Source organism: Chanos chanos, chromosome 1 (assembly GCF_902362185.1).
Source record: "Chanos chanos chromosome 1, fChaCha1.1, whole genome shotgun sequence".
Classification (NCBI taxonomy): Eukaryota; Metazoa; Chordata; class Actinopteri; order Gonorynchiformes; family Chanidae; genus Chanos; species Chanos chanos.
In genome coordinates this window covers 32595642-32622773 of record NC_044495.1, presented here as the reverse complement: position 1 = coordinate 32622773, position 27132 = coordinate 32595642, and the positions used below count along the sequence as shown (strand labels likewise).

The window sequence follows — 27132 nt, the reverse complement described above, 5'->3', positions numbered from 1 at the left end:
CAGTCACACTCTGATCATATGTCTTATTTGATATCCTAATAAACTGTTTATCCGAAGAAATGTGAATATTAGGATTACCGGTTGGAAGCCAATCTTGTACTTGCAATGTTTTTTTGATCATAGGTCCTAATTCATGTGATTCATGTCCATCAGCAATCATTAAAGTTACATGAGGCACAGAGTTATTAACTTGAAACCACTGCTGGAGCTGGGCTGGTAAGGTTACGGCTGCTGCTGCACCTTGCGGCCCCACATAAATGTCCTCCCCTATGATATAGGGTTGGAGTCCGTTGACGTCTTCATCCCAACATTCCTCATAATCTTTATCTGATTGAGCCTCATCAAACTTCATTGTGCAATGTAAGGGTAATCTTGGGTCTGTTGCTTTCCCCAGCTGGGCCTGCACCCAAGGTTTCCATAGCATCCACTGTTGTTGTAGGGCTGTATTATGCGGTGTGAGACGTAGCCAGTATGCTACTGGCTGATTTAGGGATTGTTCTTCTGCTGCTGACAGTGACATCACAGACCTCACAATTTCGTCTGGAAAGTCGACATAAATCCCATCTTGTGTACACATTATTTTAGCTTTTAAGGAGCATAGGATGTCTCTACCCATGAGATTTGCTGGTGTGTTGGCTGAGTAGAGTAAAGATGCAATTATGGTTCTGCCATTAATTTGCATGGGTACAGGCTCTGTTAATGGTATTACCTGTAATCTCCCAGAGAAGCCCACAGTCTTCACAGATGACTTTGAAAGGGGGAGAGCTGAGCCCTCTTTACCAATGCATGAATATGTTGCGCCTGTATCCACCATAAATAAATGTTCTCTCTGGTTTATAATTACAGGTATGGTGGGCTGTTCTTGTGGATGCTGTGAGGTGACAGGCAGCATCTGCTCTCCCTTGGGCCTCTCTGGGCAGCCCTAATATGGCAATCCTGTTGCCGGGCCTGTCCACGGATTGATTGGGCATTCTCTTTTCTTGTGCCCTACTTGGTTACATCCCCAACACAATTCGTTGCTTGTTTGAGTGGGGGTTTGTGGCTGCTGTTGTCCAGGCTGCGATGGGCCCTGCTGTGCTTGCCAGGAATTATACGGCTGTGGTCCTGGTTGTTGGCTCTGTGGGGGGTATGTTTGGTTCTGTGGAGGGTACCCAGCTTTGTGTCGGGCCTCTGTATCCTCCTCTTTGTCTTTTGCCCCGTCCTCTTGACGGCTTGTAACCATACGGGAGTGAATTCACATGCACTTGGATTGTGGGTGTGGCTGATGGTAAGGCCATGGCTGGGTTTGTGACTGTAGAAGGTTGATACATGTGTGTGGGTGGCATTGATTGTTGCTGATTTAGTACTGGAGCAGGGGGCGTCTGAGGCGGTGATAGCACTTGTGGTATAGCTGTCACTACAGGTGCTTGGACGTGCTCCTCTTTCTTTTTGCCTTTGGTATCCTTTGTGAGCTGTCCTACTTGCAACTGAGTCAATTTGTTGGCCAGCCGCTTAGACTCCTCCTCCTGCTTCCGCTGCTCCTTTCTGTGTTGTTCCACGTGATGGACTATATGTTCAGAAAACATCGCCCAATCCATTTTCAGCAGCCCCACCACATTATCTAATTTCTGCTGCACCTCAGGTGGCATGCTCTTTTTAACCATCATTTTAAATAAACTTGCAGTGGTAGCATTAGCATTCCACGGACTTCCTGTCTCTTCCCTCCACTTTCGTTGAAAGGCATGCAGAAATCTCAATGGGCACTCGTCATCTTTTAATGTTTCCCCCTCTAGTTTTGAAGGATCCATCTTTTCTGGATATTGTTTTCTTACTGTAGCCCAAATCCTCCTTCTATGACCATTAAACCCTACTTGATCTGCAATATTGCTAACGGCCAATTGTGGTAGTTCTGCTTCGTCGAAAATCTCATGGGCTATTTGTTTTCCTGCCGTATGCATTAATAAAGCCTTGACATCACCCAGTGCCAGCCTCACTCCTCCTGTGAACTCCTCTAAGGCCACGATCCACTTATTGGCCCCTTCAGTCAACGGAGGCAGTTTGCTGGCCAGGGTTTGCATGTCCATAAATGACCATGGCACGTATTGCTCTCTGTCTCTCTTCACAATCAGTGGTGCCTGGATCTCGATCTCCTCCTCCTCCTCGTCGTTCGGCTTCATCTGTTCCCTCGGCACTGTGTTGACTCTGCGCCCACTCCTCAGCTCCATTCCGGTTTCTGATGTTTCTGTTAATCTTGTCATGTCTTGAAGATGGCGATTAATATTCCGTTCCGTCCTGCCAAATTCTTCAAGTAGATGTTGATATTGTTGGTTAGTTCTGTTTCCTCTTTCTCGGGCCTCTTCGGTTCCCTCTATCCATAATTTTCCAGACACAAATCTCTCCATGGAGGTTGACCCTGTGGGCGGCTCTGTTGTCCTCCTTCTGCAGCTCATGTCCCGGTGCTTTGGCGTGGAAGTTGTGTATCCCTCGTCCATTAACACCTCTGGGTTGATAAGCATTGACCTTTGAGGCTTCTCCATATCCGCAGGAAGCGTATCCACTAGTCTGTGAAACTCCTCCTTGTCTGCCCTCTCTTGTGGGTCCTCCATATATTTTCTTTCTCCGTCAGTGTGTGTGCCTCCTGTTGCTCCTCTCTGTCTCCACTCCTTCCAGATGTAGCCCCCCTCTTCCTGCTTGTCTGTGAAGTCTGCATGTGTCTGTGTGCCTCTGTGTGTATGTGTGCTTGGGTATGCGTGCATGCCTGTGTGTGTGTGGGTGCGTGTGTGTGTATGTGTGCCTGCACGTAGTGGAATGCCTGTATGGGTGTGTGCGTCCGCATCTGTATGGGTGTCTATGGGATTCCATGCAAGTTTGACAGTCCCTCTTATTGGTTCCAGCTCTATTTCTGTTTCCATCCTTCTTTCTTCCTGGGGTTGCCCTGTCTGTAAGACGTATGGTCCTGCCTTCAGTGGATTCTTGTCAGCTGAGTGAGATGGGGGTGATGAAGACCAAGTGGGGGCTGTTGGTGGTGTGCAGACATTTGCTTCAGACAATGATTCTTGCCTATCTACTATTTTCCCACATTCTCTCTCATCCTGCACCTCTCTATGTGTATTTTGCATTTCCCCAGCCCTTCTAGCTGACTGCCTACACGCTGTCCCTGTTTGCATAAACCAACCAAGAACCTCTTTTTCCTTCTGCTTTTTTCCTATCCTCTTATCACTAGTGTCTCCCGCTTTGTAATGTGTTATATTAGTTTCTACCTCTTTACAGCATGCAAAGTCAAACGTACCCTCTAACGGCCACTGGCGATCTCCAACTGTTCTTTTATTCCATTTTTTCATGCACTTTAAAATTTGGGCTTGGTGTTGTGGGTGTTTTTGAATGACTAAGTCTTTAGGTGTATTCATGCTTTTGCTCATCACGGCTTTTTTCATGTTATTAATCACTGATACACGTTTTTAAGTTGATTTCAATAGTTCTGGCTTGTCGTCCCTGTCTCTGCGCGAGCTTACAGTTATACACAATCTGGGACTGACCAATTGCTTTTCCTGGACCTTTAATACATTAATTTTCTTATACCCCTGATAATGGACTTAACGGTACGATTACAATTTTTTCTGGGTTTCTATAGAGACTTTTAATATCGGCTGCAACGCGTTAGCACTCCATAGCCTCCGTAAATATACAGTCCACGTTAAGTAGCACCTTTTATAAATTTACCAATTAGTAATTTGCCAAAGCTTTAGTTCGATCAGCCGGTCACTTTGCCAGTGTTTTAATACTGTTAAAATCTTTATACGCACGCTTTAACCAAAACGTGTCCTAATTCCCTACGTTTCTACATAGTCTTTTTAAATTTAACTGATCAAAAACGGCGATTGCGTCTAGTAATACACGTAACAAAGATTAAGTAGTCCGCGTTTTTATCACACACAAAGTTTACTGCTTAATTTATTTGGTATTTCACATGTACTCTTCACAAATGGATGTTTGCTGCTATAGCATAGACATTTAACATTACTCAGTGATTCTTTAGACTGGGGCTGATAGCGAAACAAGTGTTATTCAATGTGCACACTTAGCAATGTTTAGGGAGGTCCTAGCGCTTCCCCATGGCACCCGCTGAAATAACTTACACTTGTCTACGTCTCATAAAAAACCCTCGGATAATGCACCCAACAGTTTTAATTCTTACACTACTATTACCTTATGGGTACTGCAAATTACATGACATCCCACATAAATTTCCACTGTTTGAAGACAGTTATTACTTCTTTCGCGCACTCCGCGTCCTTCTCTCCCCGGTTCTAAAAATGCCGCTTTAAACGCAACTCTTATTTTAACAACCGGAATATTTTCTATTAGATACCTCTCTTCAACGCTCACAACTATATTAATTTCAGCATTTACCACTTTAATCAATGCTTTTCTTGACTTCTTCTCCACTCCTATCCACTCTCTCACTTTACTCAACACATACGATTCACTCGCCGTTCATACCGTTTACTCATTCATACAATTGCCGGCACATTCACACTCACTCACTCTCACAAGGTCACCGTCGTGTAAACCCCTTAGCAGCAGCTAGATTGCCGTCCCTCACGGGCCCCTTAGCAAATCTAGACTTGACAGACAAACACAAAAATGCTGCCGTCCCGTAGGCCCCTTAATCAGTCTAAATAACATAAGTATATATATCTACATACGCGCACACACACACATACATACACACACAAAATTTTTTTGGTTTTTTCTGTTTTCTCTTTATTGTTTAGCGTCACTGTCTCATAAACTTCTTAGTGACTGCTAGACTGCTGTCCCAACTGGGCCCCTTAGCAAGTCTATCTTCTGATAACTACTCAGACTGCCGTCCTAAACAGGCCCCTTAGCTAGTCTGGTGTTATTCTAAGTCGCCGTCCTAAACAGGCCCCTTAGCGACTACTAGGTTGCCGTCCCAAGCGGGCCCCTTAGCTAACCTAGATTTTATCTACACCCCTCCTGCCCGTGCAAACCTCCCACTGATACACTTCCTCGACACAATGAGAGCGGTATCCACAGGATGGTGTTTATGTGTGCTGTTGTGTGAGTGGTGCTAATCACCGATAGAAGACTGGGCCCCATTTAAGGTCTGTTGGCCCCAGACCACCCTCTGGCGTGCGTTGCCCCAAGGGGACTCACAGAGGGCTGGATACTTACCGAAGCAGACTGGTTGTTAACACCGCAAGGTTTCCCCAGTCTGCTTGTACGAGGCCCGGGAAGCAGGTACCGTGCAATACGTCACCTCCCAGACAGCCTCGGATGGGAGTCCGCTTCCAGCGGATAGCCCCCCTATCTGCTCCCGCCCGGTATACACCAAGCCAGAGCCCTTCGGGAAGCTACCAAGCTTCTACTGGAAGCGCACCCAAACAAAAACAGACACCTTCTCCCATACATCGGTCCCTCAGCACATGCAGTGTAAACAGCTTCTACTTAAACATCACAGGAAAGTTAGTAACACACACACAATCTCACACTCACACATTACTGCATCGGACTCTACTATAATTTAGATTCTTTTAGAGGAGAGGCTAGATAATGCCTTGGCCTGGGCGGATCCACTGCTCTTGATCTTGACAATTTTATGCAGAATTTTGGAAAAAGGCTCTGCTTACCTTTTGTATGTGGCCACCGTCGATCCAAGGAGCAGATCCGTCCAAGCTGTCGGCTTCCCCGTGCCTCTCCTGGCTGGCTCGCCACTCAAATGTGGGTGAAATTCTCAGCCTGGGCCAAATGGGACTGAGTCTCAACGCCACACGATACCTGTTCTGAGACAAAACAACAGGAGTCTAACAATGAGTCAGATGCAGTGTAAGTTTATTGTATAGTTCAAAAGACATACAACAAACTGAGTCAGGTCCCGGGGAGTGACTGACTCCATTTCACAAAGCACCGGCCTTTATACACGTTTTCTTAAAAAAATACACATTCCTTAGTCTCTTTGTATGTAGGGCACCTCGGCCAGCCGGTCTTCACAGACTCCTCTTATCATCATTATTTTCTAGCACCTTTTACTCCTAGCATAAGTTGTCACCAATAGTTACTGCCCTGCTAAGACGTACCATGAGACCTTGAACATTTCGCCATCTGCCTGCATTGTTAATGACAACAACACTCTGGCAGGGGCTCCTTCCTTATCTCACAGGCAGTCCTTAAGAGCCTCACTGACCTCTTCTTTTTGAACACAGAGAACGTGATATTTAATGTAATACAAAAGATTGTATAGTTATAACTTTTAATATAAATGATTACATTGATTCACCCCTATAATAATGAATACATTGTGGTTACATTGTTTATCATGGTTACTATGGTTAGCTTAAAGGAGAGTAATAATTTTCCAACAATAGATAGATAGATAGATAGATAGATAGATAGATAGATAGGAAAATATGTTAAAATTACTGTAAAACGAGTAAAAAAAAATGAAACCGCTGAATGAATTAACGAACACGTATATGAAGGTATGAATACATCAACGAATGCGCTACAGCTCCTTGTGCGACGATTCTTTGTCACACCTGCTCCCAGCCAACTCTCTTCCATGCCTCTTAATCCCGCGTATGACTTTAATTGTTTTGACTTAATTTTGTATAGCGATTTGGATTTTGGTATTCGTTTCATCTTGACTTTACTTATCACTGTGGACACTCGACTTCGCCCTTGGATCGCTTTGGACTCGTCTGATATACCCTAATCGATAATAAATTGTGTGTCAGCAAATAGATCCAAGATCTCCCTGATTACATCCATTTTGAGTGTTTGGGCCGTTGCGTTTCACTTAAGTCTGTCATTGTATTCCTTGAAAAGGAAAAGGAAAGGAAAAGGCAGGAGATTGAAATAATAAAATGGATAAGAGAATGAAATTGAATAAATAGCCTACACGTAGTCCTGTCTCTAAAGATCGGTATTTGGTTTAAATAAACAGAAAAACCTTTACCGTGTGTACTCACTAGTTCGCAAATACTAGCAACTCCTACATTCTCTTATCCGTAAGTGCTCTTAGCCAACGATCACTATTGCATCATTTTGGGGAAACTGGTTTAATGCAAGAGGACAGAGTAAGGCCAATAAAAGGCGCATGTAACCGTCAGGCGGCTGAGGTAGGTTCAGTCATTCCTGTATACCAACACCATGCGTACCCAGATCGCCATTGCACTTCTTGGTCTTTTGGCCTTTACCGACGCTGCGCCGCTGGATTGCGAAGAACTCGTGAAACCGATTGCCTATCATGACGACTATACTTCAGTGAGTTCTCTTTTGTACCTTGTACAGGTTTGTCCTTTTCCGTGTAGCAAAGTCAGAACGAATTGTTCCTCATCTGACCTTTTAGCTTCTGAGGAGAAATTTTGTATTGACGATAACTCTGCACAGACAACCCTGTAATTTGAATTGCGTGTAGCCATATAATACCGTCAATATGAAGTAACCAGGTCAAGTTCAGTTGACCATGTTGCTACTTAAACAAGAAAAAACAACAGACACCCATTTCACGATTGATTATGATGCACCAGCAAAAAAGAACAATGTCTGTCCTAAAACCAGAGAAGTGAGTGCCTTTTGTGTTGTCTCATTTACTAATATTTCACAGATTATGGGAAAGTGGATCTTTACTCAGGGATTTTCAGATGGCCAGCTGTTCACAACCATTTTGGAAAAGGTGAACAGTTCGTGGATGGCGTTTGAACCCTCACCGGTACCTGACACTTTTCCCCTCAGCCAAGGAAACATGATGTAAGCCTCTTCTTAACGCCTTTAAAAGTACTGATAGCTCTTAAAATTTCATGTCAGGGAGTAAATATGAATTTTCTATTCAAGTAAAACATTTAAGTAGTTCCTGTTTTGAGGTCACATACGTGTATGTTTTACATTTGTGGACAACGTGTTCTTAAATTTCCTTCAGAGGTGGACTGTGTGAATTTACATCTACCAACACCACCGTCATAAATGGCACATTTTTGGCAAGCGGTACGTAGAAACTAGAAACTTGTCCAGTTAAAGGATATGCCTGCAATGCTCCACCTGACTCTCTTTACATTCCTAAAAGCATATTCCTCAAAAAAAGACAAAAAGAGTAACTGTAAAATAAAATGTAAATTCATAATGTCTTCATAAGACTTACCTTATTCTCAGCTAGCAGCTGCATGGTGCTAGCCTGACTGAGGTGAATACAGTTAAGGACATTGAAGGATTTTGTTCTTCTGTTTTGTCCACAGAGAAAAATGTGACATCAACAGGCATTTTTCTGCCATCTTGTTCCGACTGTCTCACCATGTCTTTCAAAAGTGATGCAGCGGGACAAACAATCAACTCGCTTTATTTGTTCGGTATACTAACATTTTCAGATATTCTGCCTCCGCAGTTTTGATAGTCAGATTATTCATACATGTACTTGATATTATGCATAATTATGTTACACTGTAAGCAGTGTGGTTAGTGCTGACTGAGACTAAAAGTATTCATAATGCTCAAATGAAATCTGAAAAATTCCAGTAATATTCCTTTCTTTTTTTAAAGTAAAGATCTCTATTTAGACTTAAATGCAGATTACATGTATTATTTACCTAAATCTTTGACTTCTTTTGACTCACAGTGAGAGAGGGTAAAGATGCAACATTCGACACATTTCAAAAGCAAGCAGAATGTCTTGGATACAAAGGAGCGCCTTCATTCACCTATAATGGTGTCACAGGTAACTCGGTGCTATGACATGATTCTGTAAATATCTACTGAATTGGTTCAGAGTGAAATATATGTTCAGTGGAATGGAATGATAAATGTTTGGATTCATCATCTTAACCTGTTAGGCTTGTGCTGAATATTCAGTAGAAATTATTGGCCATGTGACCGTTGCGTTTTTAAGCTGACACACAGATGTGGATTACATTCACACCATCATTCATTCAGTTTCTTCCTCTAACTTGTCTTCATTCTTGTTTTCAACTCTGCAGAGCTTTGCAAGATAAAGGACAGCACATCTGATTCTAAGTCAAGCGAAGGTCAACATCATCATTAAAATGCTGTAAATGACAGAGGGGTGAAGTAGTTTACTGTGGTATTTACTTAGGAAGCTCTGTTACTGTAAAGAGTAACCACTGTTGTTGAGGTTTTGAACATTTGCTAATAAAGTGAAATTAATACCTCTATATTTGAGTCCATTCCTATTTTCTTTCTTTCTTATGGTTTGTATTTTGTTTATTTAAGATATTTTGAAGAAATGTCAAGGGAACACTTTATGTAATATCCCATCTGAAAACTTTGCTTGTTTTTGGGTAATTTTTCTTAACAAATTAAGCCTAAACCCAAGGATAGTCAGCACCTCAAAACAAAAAAACAAACAAACTAAAAAGGTAATGAAGAACATATTCATACTCTACTAAACATCCTATACAGCAGAAAAGCGAATTCAGACAAAGGGCTCTGGACCACTGCACTTTTTCATCAAAATGAACAACACTTAACCCATCTTTACATAGTCCTACACCATTTGTACAGGCATTCATCTCCACATTTTACATGGGACGAACTGTGATTCATTGAAAGAGACCAGTCCAGCTCACTGAAGCTTTTTGCCTGGACTTGTTCAGGATACACAAGATCCTGCCCTACTACTGGAGCATCACCCCACTGGGGCATCAGGTTGAAAACTCCTGCTCTATAGAGTAATGTCAGTGACCATTGGACCATCCCCCCTGTTCAAAAACAAAAAATCACCAACTGGATATGACAATATTTTCCACTCCTGCTCAACTTTTCTGAAAATTCAAGTCAGAGTGTCTTGAATCTTGAAATGATCGTGACAGTATGAGAGTTCAAGCTGAACAGCTGAGGTATTTTGGAAACCAAATGTCTTTCATGAAGACAAAAAAAAAATAATGATAAGAATTAATTAACATGCTGCAATGTGAAATTTTTAATGTCCAAAAATATGTCCAAATAGTATGACTACAAAATTTGAAACAATGTTCAAGAGAACAAAATTTTAAACATTTTACAGTGTAGTCAAATGGGGCTGGCTAGGTAAGTATTTTATATATGTGTATATATAATCCATAAAGCAGGTTAACTGGAGACAGTCATTTCTGCCTCCCTATGGCAGATTCTGTCTCTGATTCTGATTCTGTTGACCTACTTTTTTTCACCCTGTGATAGAATTATGACAATTTTCATACATTAATCTTAACATTCAGATGACTTCCTCTGATACATATTCATAAAATTTGGTTTTTAATCTTGACTGTTGCATACACTTACTTAGGTAAATGAGAGTTAAAATAAAGAAATGCAGCCCAGTGTGTAAAAGTACTCTGGATGTTGGTCATTATTGATTTTTTTTGTTTGTCCTTGGAAAACAGCTCTTTGGCAAAACAAACATCTAATGCCATTCTAATTCTGCTTAAGAAAAGGTTTACAAAATTTCCCCATGCATCAAATTTTGGTTCCAGCTCCAATGAGTTTATTTGTACAGGTTTGTAATTCTGGTATTTCCACCATTGCATGATTCTGTGTAATCTTTTTTTTGTAACAGGATAGAGTAACAGAACATTCTGGTCAATAAAAACAGTCAAGCTGGGCCAGTGGCTGAAGTGTATTGTGTGCTTACACTTCCTGATTAATCAGATTAACCTCATCCAGACTCTGTCTCTTTAACAAGCATGCTCTAATCATCCCTGTCCTAAGTGTTGGTGGTTGTCTAACTGAATTACAGAGGTCTAACTGGTAGACCTAGGGGCTGATTACAGATCATGAAGTAATATTTCTGCAATACTTGAACACATTCATCCAGTGAAACCAGGTAACACAGCAAATGAATCCTTCATATTTGCAATCTATAGAAAAAGTAATGAACTGACTATCACTGCCCAACAGTGACATAACAAGAAATGGAGATGCACGTTAATGCTGATTAGAGGGAGAAATTAATTGTTCCTTTTTGACACAAATCTTCATAGAGGCCTGTGATGTTATATTCCTACCTTTCATGAAACTAAAATTATTCCTTGAAATAATAACTTTCTGAAAATTTCTGAAGATTTCATTTTTTCTGAGGTAATAAACATAATTAATTGAAATTTGAAAGGTATATCATGTCATCGGAGTGTGCTAGCATCTATTATTTCGCTAGTATTTTAGCGTCACCTAATGGCTTTAATTAATACTGTCAGAGTGCATTGACCTCTAGTATTTTAATTTGACATAATTGGTTGTGTAAGGGAAACAGGATGTGTAAATTGCATTAGTTTGTTTACAATGAAGTTCACAAGCTTTATATGCAGCAAGCGAGTTCTAATCCAACACTTGTCTTTATCGGTTGTGTGCCTTGGTGAACCTTTTCTTTTTTACAAAAAAACTTGTACCTTACAGAAGGATTCAGTAAACCTCTGAACTGCAACACTGAGTCTGATGTTCTTTGCAAGCTGTTAGCTGTCTGTCTAACTACTGCGAACAGGCGCATAGCGAGGACTGAACAGTAAAAAAGCAGTCTCACAGCAGGCCAATGAAATCAAGAGAAGTGGTCTTCAGCTCAAACGTCTCCTTCCGTTGACTTACCTGCCTACGCAGTGCTTAAGGGTCATATCAGAGCAGCGTCAAGGAATCATGGAACTATCCTCTGCTGAGACAAAGTCAGTAGCCTCCATGTCATCAAGGGGATCTAAAACCTCCTCAGCCAGCAGAGTGGCTGCAGCATCCCACGCCAAAGTAGAAGCAGCTAACGCACAGACAGAGTATGCAAAACTAGAGTCAGAAACTATGGTTGAAAAGGCCCGAGTAGAAGCAAGACTGAACACTCTACAGCATGAAAAGGAAGTGGCAGCGGCCATTGCTGAAGCCAGTGTACTTGAGACAATTGCAGTAGAAAGTGAGAAAGGCGATGGAGAGTCAATCAGTAATGAAGCTGTCGAAAGAACGCACCAGTACGTGCATCATCAGTTCCAGCTCCTGTCAGCAGCAGAAGACAGACTCATAGAGCCCACCATTCCACAGAAGCCGGGCCAGATAAGAGTCGTTTTCGACTCCAGTGCAAAGTGTCAGGGTGTCTCCCTCAATGACATGCTCCTCTCTGGCCCCAACTTAATTAACAACCTGCTGGGTGTCTTGATCCAGTTCAGGTAGGAAGCTGTTGCAGTTACTGTGGACGTTGAACAGATGTTTCATACTTTCACTGTAAGAGAAGACCATAGAGACTTTCTTCGTTTCCTTTGGTATCAACAAAGCGATCCAAGCAAAGGCATATGTGAGTAGCGCATGAAGGTTCATTCGGCAGTAAGCCCTCTCCTACAGTTGCCATATATGCAGGGGTGGACAGTAACGAAGTACATTTACTTGAGTACTGTACTTAAGTATATTTTTCGAGTATCTGTACTTTACTTGAGTATCACTTTTTTGGATACTTATGACTTTTACTCCACTACATTTGAAAGACAAATACTGTACTTTTGACTCCACTACATTTCTATGAAGGTTGTCGTTACTCATTACTTGGAGGCATCACTTTGAATTCAGTGGACAAATTTTCTTTTCTAAAATGCAATAGGCCATATTGTGTTCATCACAGGAGAAAAAACAATTACAGTAAATTATTCCTACGCTGTCAGTCAAGTTCAGTGCATGCTGCATTTTTGGAACAGTTGAACTTGGCAGTTGTAAACATTTGTTTAATTCCAGTAAACATTTTAAACAAAGTTGTCTCTGCTTGTAGTGGTTGCAGATTTTATGTTATGGTTGGTCAAACGACTTTTTAATGAATTTCTATGGATTTTCCTGCCAAGTTGTATTATTGGGACCAATGTTATGTCTCAACCGGTTTTCAAGCTAACTTGTTCCCATACGTGTTCACGCACTAGCTTTTTTTGTAGGTGGCTGTGATGTAGTGCTCACTGCTCATTTATACAATCATATTCGCCGAGATGTGACTTGAAAATCGCAAGTAATATGTTTGTGAACGTGTGACGAATATGGTGACAGAGGCAGACCATAAGCGAGGGTCATTCAGCTGTTTCACATGTCAGCTAGCCTACAACATGAAGTGTTTATCCTTTTATCACCAATCTGAGTTAGCCTACAGTCTATTTAACTGAAGTTATACACTGTCTTTTATAGAGGAAGCATGGATGTCACCTGAAAAAATATTGTGAACTGACTACAACTGCCTGCAAGAGAAAAGCTGAGGCTGGGACATCTTCCTCAAATATCAAACAGATGAAGCTTGAAGAAACAAAGCAAGTCTCTCAGAAACGTGTTGACAATGCAGTACTCAACTTTATAGTTCAGGGTCTCCAGCCCTTCTCTCTTGTTGAACAGCAGTCATTCCAAAGCCTTATCCAAGATCTACAGCCAAACTGCACTGTCCTGTCTCGAACCACTGTGCGGCGCAAGATTGATAAAGCCACGGCAGTGATGAAGGTGAAAAAAGCAATGAGGAAGACTGCATACATTGCCACAACATTGCTGGACTGCAAGGAGAAGGAGTTTTATTGGAGTTACAGCACATTGGCTGGATCCCAGCAGTTTTAAGAGGCATTCTGTTGGTCTTGCGTGCAGGCAGTTGAAGGGCACTCATACATTCAATGCCTTGACACGTGCGATGAATGACATACACTCAGAGTATGAAATCCGTGAGAAAATAGTCAGAACCACAACTGATAATGGTTCAAACTTCATAAAAACATTTCATGTTTTGAGAAGATGAAAACAACAATGTTACTGCTGAAGAGGTAACTGAGGAAGAAGAAACTCAAGATGATGGGCCTGATAATGAGGAGATGGAAGCAGAATTCATCAGTGTTGAAGACATTATGGCTGAAGACGATGGCCTTCAGTACCAACTGCCGAAGCATCATCGGTGTGCTTGCCATTTGCTAAATTTGGTTTCTACAGTGGATGCCAGTAATGCAAATAGGACAGAGGCCTACAAGAAGCTGTCGAAGTCAGCCCTCTCCAAGTCTCAGGCTCTCTGGAATAAGACTGCAAGGTCTACTACTGCTGCCGAGGTGGTTGAACAGCACTGCAAACCTCAGTTCAATGCAACAAGATGGAACTCCTTTTATTTGGCTGTGGAGTGTCTCGTGAGAATCCTCAAAGACCAAGGAGAGGGGACTGTTAGAGCTGTCTGTGCTGCACTCAGTGTTCCCATATAAGTAGTGAATGTCTGAATGGGTGTGTGTTCTCTTTCTGCTTCATTACATACAGTACTAATACTTACAGTTCCTCTATGTTAAACCTGTAGAGAGGTTTCCAACGAATCATAGTACTTACCTTTTTGAAGTTCTGTGACTGAAAAAAGTAGTAATGGTTAGATTTATTACACTAATCACTTACTTTGCAAGCTCTAGTTCTGAACCTTTCTGCATGATTTGTCCAAAAGACAAGGAATAATTACATAACATCCTGTGTAATCTGAGATAACCGGTCTTTTAGATTAAATATGCCTGAATGCATAGTGGTTCTACTGTATATGGAAGAATTGGAAAAAATGTTTTTGTTTTGTTTCTTTTGTGTGTGTTAGGTACAATCCAGCTGACATTGCCTTTTTGGGTGAATATACCACCACCATGAGTTCAGTTGCTAAGGCGATAAACATACTACAGGGAGAGTCCAACATTCAGATGGGATGGCTGCTCCCTACAATCACCTCCCTGATCGCCAAGCTTGAGAAAACAAGAGTGTCACTGCAATTTTGCAAGCCGCTAGTTGATGTCCTGCAAGATGGTTTGAAGATACGGTTTGGGGAAATGATGTCTGACCCAGAGCTGGTTGCTGCAGCCATTCTTAATCCAAAATTCAAAACATCCTGGACCAGTGATGAAGACGTCCTCAAACTAGGTAAAAAAAAAAGCTGAATGTTTCATGGTCAGTTCTCATTTCCACTTTTTTAAATACTGAACTTGTATAGTTGTTTACTTACTTGCTTAATCATGATGATCATGACAATGATGATGAAAAAGATAATAATAAAAAACTATCATTGTTTCTGATTTAGGCCTTAGTTACATTAAGGAACATCTTCCTGACCATGATGAGGCTCTGCTGCAGCCTGCTGACAAGTCCTCAAGTGCTTCTGATGAAGATGATTTCTTTTCCAATATGAAGCATGTACACACACAGAACACGACCAAGCAACTGGATGCATACCTGATGTGCACAGCTGAAGGTATGGACATGTTGACATCTTGCCCAGCTGTATCCAACCTGTCACTCAAGCTAAACACAGCCCTGCCTGCTTCTGCTGCCTGTGTAAGGCTTTTTAGTGCAGCTGGATTGATCTTCAGCCCAAGAAGGGGAAGAATTGTAGAATTGCTTTGTAGCATATTGCACAAGCTTTTTATCCTACAAGTTCTACAAACAAGTCAGTACATTCAGTAGGTTGTTTCGCAGTCATTAGGTTCTCTAAATGCATTGTGGCAACAATACAACAATGTGTTGACATTAAAAAGAATACTTTTGAATACTTAAGTATTTTTAAAGGCAAGTACTCCAGTACTTTAACTCAAGTAAAAATTTGACTGAACAACTTTCACTTGTAGTGGAGTAACATTTGACCAGGAGTATCTATACTTTAACTCAAGTAATGGAGTTGTGTACTTTGTCCACCTCTCCATATATGACCTATGACATGTTGCAGCTATTGGAGAAAAGGAGTATGGGTCTGATGCCAAGAAGTTTATGGAAAGGGAGTTTCACGCTGATGATGGACTCCTATCCAGGCCCACAGCAAGAGAAGCCATTGACCTCCTAAAGCACACACAGGAGATGCTCACCTTGTCAAACCTGAGACTTCACAAGTCACCTCCAATAGCAAGGAAGACATGGAAACCTTTCAAGTTCAAGTTCAAGTTCAAGTTCAAGTTTATTTAGAGCCCAATATCACTGTTTACAGTCTCAAAGGGCTTTACAGGCCACAACAGTCAAATCAAAATATGACGGCACCCCCGACTTAATCCTCATGGCGGCCAAGAAAAAACTCCCCAAAAACCCAAGAGGGAAATGGGAAAATGGGAGAAATCTTGAGGAGGACCACAGAGAGAGGAGACCCCTCCTTGGCCAGACAGGCGTGCAATAGGTGCCGACCACGTGGGCAGTTACAATTGAAAGTAAATTGGGGCATGAACAAAGGGGATGGCGATGTAGACAGGAGGCTGACGGGGGATGGAAGATGATAACACCAGGATGGATCAGTCCACAGGGCGGGAGGAGTCAGGATCACTGGTGTCTCAGGAGTAGCATGTGTGGCTCGACAGAGAGAGAAAGAGAGAAAGAGAGAGAGAGAGAGACAGAGAGAGAGAGAGAGAGAGAGAGGGAGAGGGAGAGGGAGAGGGAGAGAGAGAGAGAGAGGGAGAGAGAGAGAGAGACACACATTGTCAGATGTTCATTTCCACATAATGGTAAAGGTAAATATACATCGTGTCCCGAGTGCAGGCAGGGACTCCAGCAAGACTAACTAGTACAGCATAGTTAAAAGGGAGAGCTAGAAGGTAATATGGACATGATGGCACTCTGGGACACAAGGCGGCCACCCACTCCACAGTCAACAAACCTGAGTGAACATGTTAGAGTGGGGGGGCGACAGCATCCAAACATCCCAGTTCACCAAACAATCTATGCCCGAGAACCCTCCAGATCTGCTCCTTTGCCTAGTGAAGAGCTATTAGCAAAAGGCTTGGCTAAACAGAAAAGTTTTCAGCCTTGACTTAAACATAGAGACTGTGTCTGAGTCTCGAACATTAATTGGGAGGCTATTCCATAACTGTGGGGCTCTGTAAGAGAAGGCTCTGCCCCCTGCTGTAACCATCATAACTCGAGGTACCAACAAATAGCCTGCACCTTTTGATCTAAGTTGGCGTGGTGGATCATAAGAGACCAGGAGTTCGCGCAGGTACTGTGGCGCAAGACCATTTAATGCTCTATATGTTAATAGTAAGATTTTATAATCAATACGAGATTTGACGGGGAGCCAGTGCAGTGTGGATAAGATAGGGGTGATGTGATCATATTTTTTGGTTCTAGTAAGAACTCTGGCTGCTGCATTCTGAACTAACTGTAGCTTATTTATACATCTATTAGAACATCCAGACAGTAAGGCATTACAGTAGTCTAACCTAGAGGTAATGAAAGCATGAACCAATTTTTCAGCATCTTGAAATGACAATGCATTTCTTATCTTGTTAATATTTCTAAGATGAAAGAAGGCTATCCTGGTAATATTATCTACATGAGATTCAAATGAAAGACTGGGGTCAATAATTACACCAAGATCTTTTACTGCCGCACCTGATGAAAGAGAGAGGCCATTCAGAGTAACTATGTGATCGGAAAGCTTACTCCTAGCTGCATGTGATCCTAGTACAAGTACTTCTGTTTTTTCAGAGTTGAGTGAAAGAAAGTTCGTAAGCATCCAGTGCCTAATATCCTTTAGACATTCCTCAATTTTGTTAAGTTGGTGTCTCTCGTCTGGCTTCGCTGAGACATACAGCTGTGTGTCATCAGCATAGCAGTGGAAGCTAATACCGTGTTTACGAATAACATTACCTAGAGGTAGCATATATAAAGAGAAAAGCAGTGGGCCTAAAACAGAACCTTGTGGGACTCCAAACTTTACCTCAGTATGTGCAGAGGACTCACCATTTACATCAACAAACTGATAACGATCAGTCAGGTAGGACCTAAGCCATAAGAGGGCCGTTCCCTTAACTCCAACAACATTTTCTAGTCTATCAAGGAGAATGGTATGATCAATGGTGTCAAAGGCTGCACTGAGGTCAAGCAGCACAAGCAAGGAGACACAACCCTGATCAGAGGCCAGTAAGAGGTCATTTGCAACTTTAACCAGTGCTGTCTCTGTGCTGTGATGAGGCCTAAATCCTGACTGATACAGTTCATGGATGTTATTCTTATGTAAGTATGAACATAACTGCTGTGCTACAGCCCTTTCTAGGATCTTGGAGATAAAGGGGAGGTTAGATATTGGCCTGTAGTTGGACAATGAACAGGGGTCAAGGTCAGGTTTTTTAATTAGGGGTTTGATAACTGCTAGTTTAAAACATTTAGGTACATAGCCAGTACTAAGGGAGGAATTGATTATTTTTAGAAGCGGTTCGATGACTACTGGCAGTATCTGCTTAAGGAAACGTGTAGGTAAGGGATCTAGTACACAAGTTGGTGATTTTGATGAAGAAATTAGTGAGGTCAATTCGGTCGCCTGAAGGGGAGTAAAACATTCTAATCGCTGATCTGATATAGTTATATTGTTATCTACAGTGTTAGTGATCAAATTATCTGGTTTAAAATTTATAGCCTGGATTGTTTGCCTGATATTTTCAATTTTGCTGTTGAAAAAGTTCATAAATGCGTCGCCACTGAACATTGATGGTGTGCCTGTTTCCGAGGTGCTCTTATTCCCAGTTAGTTTTGATACGATATTAAATCAAAATCTAGGATTATTTTTGTTGTCTTCTATTAGGGTGGAGAGATACATTGATCTAGCGGCACTAAGAGCTTTTCTATAGCTCAGGAGGCTCTCCTTCCATGCTAACTGGAATACTACCAATTTAGTTTGGCGCCATTTACGTTTTAATTTTCGAGTGGTAAGTTTTAAGGCGCGTGTGTGCTCATTATACCAGGGAGCTAGTTTTTTCTCTCTGATTATTTTCCTTTTAAGTGGGGCCACATTATCTAAGGTGTTGCGGAATGTTAACTCTAAAGATTCAGCTGCCTGATCAAGTTCTGTGGGGTGTGACATTGTTCCAGTCAAAGTTGATAACTCTGGGAGATTATTGATAAAGTTCTGCGTAGTAGCTGGCGTAAACGTACGTTTATTATGATAGCGTGGCGAGCTGCATATATTATTACTAAGAAACATTTTGAATGAGATAAGATAATGATCTGAGATAGCTTCAGATTGTGGAAATGTGACTATACTTCCTACAAATAATCCGAGTGTTAGTATAAGATCGAGGGTGTGGCCACCATTATGAGTGGGCCCTATGACCGTCTGATTAATCCCTACTGAATCTAGAATGGACACGAACGCTGTTCTCAGAGGGTCCTGTGGGTTATCAAAATGAATGTAAAGTCTCCGACAATTAGAGCTTTGTCTAAAGAAATAACAAGGTTTGAGATAAAATCTGCAAATTCACAGAGGAATTCAGAGTACGGCCCAGGCGGTCTTTAGATAATAATTAGTGTGATAGACTGGGTATTTTTTGTGGCTACATATGTTATGTTTGTATAAAGAACTTCAAACGCATTGAATTTATGTAGAGGTTTTTGTATGATGCCTAGGTTATCATTATAAATAACTGCAACGCCTCCTCCTCTGCTAGTTACACGAGGCTGGTGTATATAACTGTATCCGGGAGGACTAGCTTCATTTAATGCGACGTACTCATTTGGTTTGATCCACGTTTCTGTTAAACACAGTACATTAAACTCCTGATCAGTAATAATTTCATTGACAATGAGCGCTTTAGGCGTAAGAGATCTAATATTTAACAGTCCTAGCTTTAGATCGAAGGTGCTGGCGGTACATTCAGTATGATTTAAATCTATGTTAATTAAATTACTAGAACAAATTCTCTGAGTATTTCTACATTTTCGTATAGGTCGGGGAACAGACACAGTCTCAATATAGTTTAACCTGGGTGACGACTCTGTGCAGCTAGCAGACGGTCGGTTTAGCCTGCTTGTCTGCTCCCTGGCCTTGGCTCTGGATTGTCACGGATTAACTGTTCTGAGACTATGCGCTATGTTACAAGAAATGAGAGCAGCACCTTCCCGAGTGGGATGGACACCGTCTCGCCCTAAGAGGCCAGCCTTGCCCTCAAAACTATTCCAATTGTCTATAAAGCCCACATTGTTGTCAGAGCACCACCTGGACATCCAGCAGTTCAGCGACCATAACCTGCTGTAAGCTACATCGCCTCGCCGGATTGGGATGGGGCCAGAGCATATTAGTGCATCGGACATCGCCTTCGCTAATTTACACACCTCTACGATATTACTTTTAGTAACCTCTGATTGACGAAGGCGTATATCGTTAGCTCCTACATGAAAAACTATCTTAGAAAACCTGTGCTTACTTAACACTTTAAGATTACTTGCTATGTCCGGCGCCCTGGCTCCCGGTATACAGCTAACTAAGGCTGCTGGTGCCCCTAAAGGTCTAGCTAATTTCACGTGCCGTAGAATGGAATCTCCTATAACCAGAGCTCTTTCAGGTTTCTCAGCGGGTGTTTCACTGAGGAGGGCAAACCTGTTTGACACGTGAAGCGGGGAGTGGTGTGTCTCTCGTGGGCTAGCCTTAGTGTTAGCTTTGGCTTTGCACTTATGCCGCCGAGTCGTCACCCATTCGCCCCGCTGTGAGGGCTCTGGTGCCGGAGTCGGAGAGCTGCTAACTCTTCCTGAGCCATCCAGATTTTCTTTTACAGGAACTAGGCTATTCTCACTCTCACTAAACCTCTCTAGCATCTGGATGCGCATCTCTAATGCTACAATCTTCTCCGTCAGGGAGCTAACTAATGCACATTTAGCACAAACAGAGCTATTATTAATGATGGAGGAAGAATGGCTAAACATCCTGCACTCGACACACTGAACAGGCTGAGTATTTGCCATAGTGAAAGTTTCACGTACCTTAATCCCAGATTTAATTGGTATTAAATTAGGCGTTGGTATTTAAATTAGGCAGTTCACGCGTAGGCCAGCTGCAGAGTCGCACAAGGGACAAACCGGAACCGGAAATTCCTGTGGATGGCTGTGCAAAGGAACTCAAAGAGCTCAATTTGGACGTAGACTCAGCACCCATCCAGCGCAGCCTCAGATTTCTAGCCACTATCAATGGTCTTTTTGATCCGCTGGGCTTTGCTGCACCTGTCACCATATAGGGAAAGAACCTGCTGAAAGAGCTCTCTAGTGATGCCTAGTGGGACTCTTGTCTTCCTGCAGAGAGGGTGGCAGAGTGGGATGACTAGAGAAATTCTCTGAAAAATCTAAGGCAACTGGAGATGCCAAGATTGTATGCTGCCACAACTACATCAACAGCAAAAGGAAAGAGCTGCATATTTTCTCTGATGCTTCAGTAAAAGCCATTGCTGATGTAGCCTCATCTACATCTAGCCTCATCTAGCCTCATCCCATCTCCTGGTTGTCGATGCTGAACAAAGACGTTACGTAGGGTTCGTCCTAGGGAAAGTTAAACTGGCTCCTCGAACTGTACACACTGAATCCTGCATAGTGGCACTATGTTTCAACGAACCACAACCCAGCTGACATAAGGACGCGTTCTGCGCCTGCTGCCATGTTGGGTGATAGCACTTGGCTCAAGGGACCCAAATTGTTGCAAGCAGATGAAAGTCTGAGGGCTGAGGCAAATGAACTCATTGACCCAGAGTCAGATGTAGACATCTGTGCTCATGTCACTGATGGGGGTCATCTCAGATCTCACAGGTTCCAGTGCTTCTCCTCATGGAAAAAGCTCATCCAAGCCACAAGTTCTCTCTCATCCATTTCATTCAAAAGCCATAAATATAAAAATCAAGACCAGACATGCCGTTCATGGTATCACTGCAAGAAACCTCAGACAGTAGATAATCTCTTGAAAGCAGAGACAGTTACATGTGTGCAAGGACAAACATACAAAGTTGAGCTGACCTGTATAGCCAAAGGCAAGGATATTCCCAGAGACAGTTCCCTGAAGAAGCTTAGTCCCCTCTGCGATGATGACGGAATCCTGAGAATTGGAGGATGACTCAGTTATGCAGACCTTGAGTACAACGAGAAACATCTTGCTGTCATTCCAGGTTGCAATCATATTGCAAAGCTGTTGGTGGAACATTACCATCAAAAAGTAATGCATCAAGGCCGAGTGTGTACAGAAGGAACTGTCTGTAACGCAGGTTACTGGATCACGGGAGCAAGAAGGTTGATCAACAGAATCCTTCATAATTGCATTACATACCACAAACTCAGAGGCAAAGCCACTGAACGGAGGATGGCAGACCTACCAATTGACCGCCTAAGCACCGATCCACCCTTCACGTTCATTGGGCTAGACAATTTTGGCCCATGGTTTGTCGTCAGCCGCCGAACAAGAGGAGGGAATTCACACAGCAAGAGGTGGGCTATACTTTTCATGTGTCTCTGCACCTGTACCATCCACATTGAATTGATCGAGTCAATGGACACCTCAACTGTTATAAATGCACTGCGGAGGTTCTTCAGTCTGTGTGGACTAACCAAACAGATACAGTCTAATTGTGGAACACATTTTGTGGGTGCACATCAAGAACTGAGTAACCTGTTGACCGATTCTAATATGTGAAGCATCAGGAGGTACCTGGCAGACGAGAGATGCTCATGGATCTTCAACCCACGTCATTCGTCCCACATGGGTGGATCCAGGGAGCGAATGGCTGAGAAGTCCAGATGTATCCTCGATGCAATGCTTGTCCAGGCCAGCCATTCACATCTAACTCATAAAGTTTTGTCTGCACTCATGGCAGAGATAACAGCCATCATAAACTCCAGACCTCTCACACCCATTTTCACAAAGCCCAGATTCCCCCTTTCTGCTAACCCCAACTATGCTCCTCACCCAAAAGGTGTGCACGCCCTTTTCTCCTCCAGGGAACTTTGATGAGAAGGACCTCCACAGGCAGCAGTGGAGGTTATGCAGACCTTGAGAACATGTTTTGGAACAGGTGGAGATGGGAATATTTGGGAACACTGCAAAGCCGCAGCAAGTGGCAGAATGTTATTATGCAATGTTTATTAGTTCATTATCTTAATGAATAGTAACATTTGGATAATACCAGGCAGGGATTATTTCGCCAGTATTTTAGCGTTACCTAGTAGCTTTAATTAATACTGTCAGTGTGTATTGCCTAGTATTTTAATTTGACATAACTCATTGTGTAAGAGAAACAGGAAGTGTATATTGCATTAGGTTGTTTACAATGAAGTTCACAAGCTTTATATGCGGCAAGCGAGTTCTAATCCAACACTTGTCTTTATCGGTTGCATGCCTTGGTGAGCCCTTACTTGTAAGTATTTGCTTAGATTTGACTTTACAATGTTAATTTAGTTGGATCGTGTGTTACTCAGGCACATTACTTTGTTGTGCATTTGTTTGTGAGAGTGTTTCTGAGTTAAGCTTAACTTAACTTGCTCAACGGTTCATTCTGATACAGTGTGTTAGCTAGCCATTGCTATGGAAACTTACTGTAACTATATACAAATGGTTACTTTATCCATGTAACTTTGTTGAAAAGCTTATTAGTGATGTGTCATTCATGAATGATTTGGGCATTTTGAAGTAACGTTTTGTATGACTTGGGAGTAACAAGTCATCTAAGTGAGTGATTTGTTCATTTTTTCCCTAGGCTGCACATGCATGCCACTCAGGCTCAGCTCCATTCACGAACTGGTCTTTCGGGTCTGTGTCTTCCATTCACTTGTCACATAACTGCTGTGCAGGCTCAGTGTAGAAATGACTGATTCATTCACGACTCATAACATTAGGTCTTCGGGTCCTGAGTCTCTCGTTCACTTGTCACATGGCCGTTGAGCAGGCTCAGTGTAGGAACGACTGATTCGTTGACGAATTATACCTATGGGTCTTCAGGTCTTTCGTTCATTACTCACGTGGTTACAGCAGTAACGTGACCAGTGCTATTATGACTGGTGAGGAGAGCTATCTAACATTAGCTGGTCGTCAGTCATCAGCCATTTCAACTGAATAACTCAGTAGGCTATGATCCAGAAGGTTGTTTATGAGCTTAACAAAAGTGAACTTGTGTATTATACTTTACAGAGTGAAGCAAACCATGTTGCTATTAGTGTTTGAGAACTGTCTTTCTGTCATCACTCAGGTGACAGCTACAGTGCCACACTAGTTCCCAGGAATGAAATGAACCAATGACTTGAAAAAAAGATTCGTTCATTTTACTGAACAAGATTAAAAGATCCGGGTCAGTAAAAAGATCTGAACTTCCCATCACTAAAGCTTATGTCATCTCTTGTAAGGATAATTTAAATTTTTTGCAACAACACTGACAATGAGCATTGTGTAATTTCAGTTTATCTTTATTTTCAGCTATACAAAAGATTTGTTACCTTACAGAAGGATTCAGTAAACCTCTGACCTGCAACACTGAGTCTGATGTTCTTTGCAAGCTGTTAGCTGTCTGTCCAACTACAACGAATGGGCACATAATGTGGACAGATCATTGTTTACTGCAAAGCTGTATTGTAGTGTCTTAACTTGAGACTCCTGTATTCTCTGTTGTAGTGACAAGAAAACTGTGAAGACTTTGTACAGTGCTAATCCCACAACTGCAGAGTTTGTATCCGTTTTGTCCACAGAGAAAAATGTGTCTTCCATCGGTCATTTTTTAGCATCCTGCTCTGCAGTCTCTCGCTGTTTCTCAATAAGGAGTGTGTCAAGTACAGACTCCCATTCTTGGGATTTCGGACTTGTTAAGTTCAGTTTGGGAGTCCAGACTTTGTGTGAAATGCATTCTGGGAAACTTGACAACCCAAGTCCACACAAGTCACCTCCTGATGCATCCTTGATAAAACCCACGAATCGATGACACATCCAGGTATTTGATCTGTACTTGGCTAGATGCAAACTTTGAACTGAAACAGTACTTAGGCCATGACTGATGACGTTTCACAAGTCCATGAGAAACGGCTTCCGTCTACGAATTTCATGAGTGTGGCGCAGGGAGAGGGCATTCACACATTTTCTCCTTCGGTACGTATCTGTAGTAGTGTTGTGCAGTTGGTGAATGAGTCATTCTTTTTGAAGAACCCTTTTTAGTGAATCGTTTGCACCAGTTCACCAGCACAACTGAGTGGTTCTTTTTTGTTTGTTTGTTTTTTTTTTGTTATTCTTTTTTTTTTTGTAGTTCAGCTGCCATCAGTCAACTGTATACAATTGGTCGGAAACCTCTGGTATCACTACGCAGTGTGCACAGCAACGGGCTAATAACAATCAACAAAGAGCAAGAAAGTGTGGACTAATGCGCCCAAAAAATAGGTCGCAGTAATATCCGCCTCTTAAGAAAATAGATTAATTATCTTACGAAATTGACAATTGTTTATATTTACAGTGAAGTAATTATTTTTAAACTTTATATTACAGTATCACAAACAAAAGGATCTGACTTTACTTAAACCGCTGCAGTGTCTCAACTTGAAAACGTGAGTCTGAAAGCTCGAGTTCGAACACGGACATCCCGAGTTTGAAAGGTCGAGTTTGACTGTTCAATGCAGTAGACGACTCTACCCGAAGACTTAACTCACCATTCCAGTATCCCCTTAAGGCCTAGATAGCAGATCTTCAGAAACAAGGAAGTAAGGGGCTGAAAGACACAGAGGCTTGCTTTTGTGAGACTAATAGAAACTTTTGTGTCGATAAATGCAACGTATTGGTTTATGTTACCTGATTAAAAATTTGGTATTAGAAACGTTTTTCTCTTTCAGCAATTAAGCAATAGCACTGTCTGTTCAAAAGAAATAAATGAAACGAATTTTAAGGACATCACTGTAATTGTATGATGTTGATGTATTTCAGGCTATGCACGTTTATTGATAAATTGATTTATTTTACCATCTTGAAATGTAAATATAAAGGGAAGATTTGCAAAGAAGAAATAAACAGGTTCATTGAAATTATGCAAAGTTTAAGAAACCATTTTATCAACATTAGACTTGCACACGGACCTTTGCATTCAACCTAAAGCCTCAGCGAGCATCGTAAACTGAAGCAACGAGTGAGGAAACGTACCGGAAGTACAAAAGAATCAAAATTGGAAACTCGAAAAAACTCGGTGAAGTTTCTCGAACTGTTCGAAAGAATCGGTTCACCAAAATGAATCGAACTGCCCACCGCTAATCTGTACCCAGATAGTTTACAATCATTGAAACTATGTTAAAGCAACATTCCGCTGTCAACATTAAGTTTATTGAAACAACGTCGAACCCAATGTTGATTCTTCATCACTTTTGCACCCTAGGTTAATACTGAAACAACGTTGAAATCACAACTAAAGATGATCGGGACTTCAATGGCATTTCAACCGAAATTAAACCACAGGAAATTTCTATTACTACTTTAAAATACTGTGAAAAATATTGTGTCCTGCTTTATCTACAGCCAGGATGTTATTAAATATATTTATGGCCCTATATTATTAAACATTAGGTTTTATCTATATGTAAATGACACTGGACAACTTTCAATCAGTTAAAAAACAAGTTTATTAAAACAAGTTTTTTTTAATTTCATTCTTTGCGAATTCACTTCTGCGCTGTCTGTCGTCCAGCCCCAACCAACCGGTCTGGAGTCAGGGTATCTAAAACAGAAAAGAGAGAAGCAAAAAAATAAAGTCAGCTATTTCAGTTACTGTAAAAGTGTGCAATTACCAAAATAATACAACAGTGTCGATAATCTAAGTGTTCCATACCATTTTATACTGACTTTATGTCACAATGTCCGGGCTCCACCAGTAACTTAGTAGGATAATTTCGCTAGCACAAAAGCAAAATGCTTACTTTGTCGTCGGTGTATGTATGCATGTCTCTCTCTTCCACTCAACTCATCCTAGCCAACGTTATCCTGTCATCTAATGCTAACTTCAACGTTATCAGTTGCGTTAGAGAGCTAATTTAACGCATCTGCATCTATCAGTCTTGACATTTTAACAATAATACATCCCAAATATTTAATGTAATTTATAGCTACCACGAATACAATAAAACCATACAGTAGGCCACGGTTAGCTAACTGACTTAATTAACTTAGTGTAGGTGTTTGTGAAACTGTAGAGTGAACTTGGTCTGTGATGTCTTAATCTGGTAACAGATGCTAACGTTTCAATGACATTTAAAGGTGTCTATATTACAATAACGACCATTGTGACAGGCACGAATGTATGACGGCATATAATGTTAAACACTGTGAACAAACTGTAAACGTTTACAAATATTCAACATTAGATAAATAAATGCCTGCTTACCTGATATGGAATCACAAATCAGATGTGTGAGGTGCCGTTGGTCTTTCCTAGGATGGTCGCCCGGTAAACTATAATTCGATTACTTTTTGATCATGTTGGT

At 41.7% G+C, this 27132-nt stretch overlaps 2 protein-coding genes across 2 annotated transcripts in view; both read left to right on the top strand.

Moving 5' to 3' along the window:
- Positions 1–7040: 7040 nt before the first annotated feature.
- Positions 7041–9161, top strand: LOC115816437 (saxitoxin and tetrodotoxin-binding protein 1). The gene is made up of 6 exons (XM_030779393.1): positions 7041–7263; positions 7607–7749; positions 7919–7983; positions 8232–8342; positions 8609–8707; positions 8967–9161. Exons 1-6 carry the CDS (start codon positions 7150–7152, stop codon positions 9029–9031), a joined length of 597 nt encoding a protein of 198 aa, XP_030635253.1. The 5' UTR covers positions 7041–7149; the 3' UTR covers positions 9032–9161.
- Positions 9162–11613: 2452 nt separating this feature from the next.
- Positions 11614–27132, top strand: part of LOC115819187 (alpha-1,3-mannosyl-glycoprotein 4-beta-N-acetylglucosaminyltransferase B) — a 34864-nt gene continuing 19345 nt past the window's right edge. Inside the window, exons 1-3 of the mRNA XM_030782781.1 lie at positions 11614–12125; positions 14522–14838; positions 14996–15166. Coding sequence (XP_030638641.1) covers positions 11614–12125; positions 14522–14838; positions 14996–15166 — 1000 coding nt within the window. The remainder of the gene's footprint in view (positions 12126–14521; positions 14839–14995; positions 15167–27132) is intronic.

What these genes read in the sequence shown, in the direction of transcription:
- LOC115816437 (XM_030779393.1), top strand. Translation starts at nt 7,150, where the DNA reads ATGCGTACCCAGATCGCCATTGCACTTCTTGGTCTTTTGGCCTTTACC. An exon ending in CTCAGCCAAGGAAACATGAT is followed by an intron (nt 7,750 to 7,918) that starts GTAAGCCTCTTC and finishes AATTTCCTTCAG; the next exon opens with AGGTGGACTGTGTGAATTTA. An exon ending in CAACTCGCTTTATTTGTTCG is followed by an intron (nt 8,343 to 8,608) that starts GTATACTAACAT and finishes TTTGACTCACAG; the next exon opens with TGAGAGAGGGTAAAGATGCA.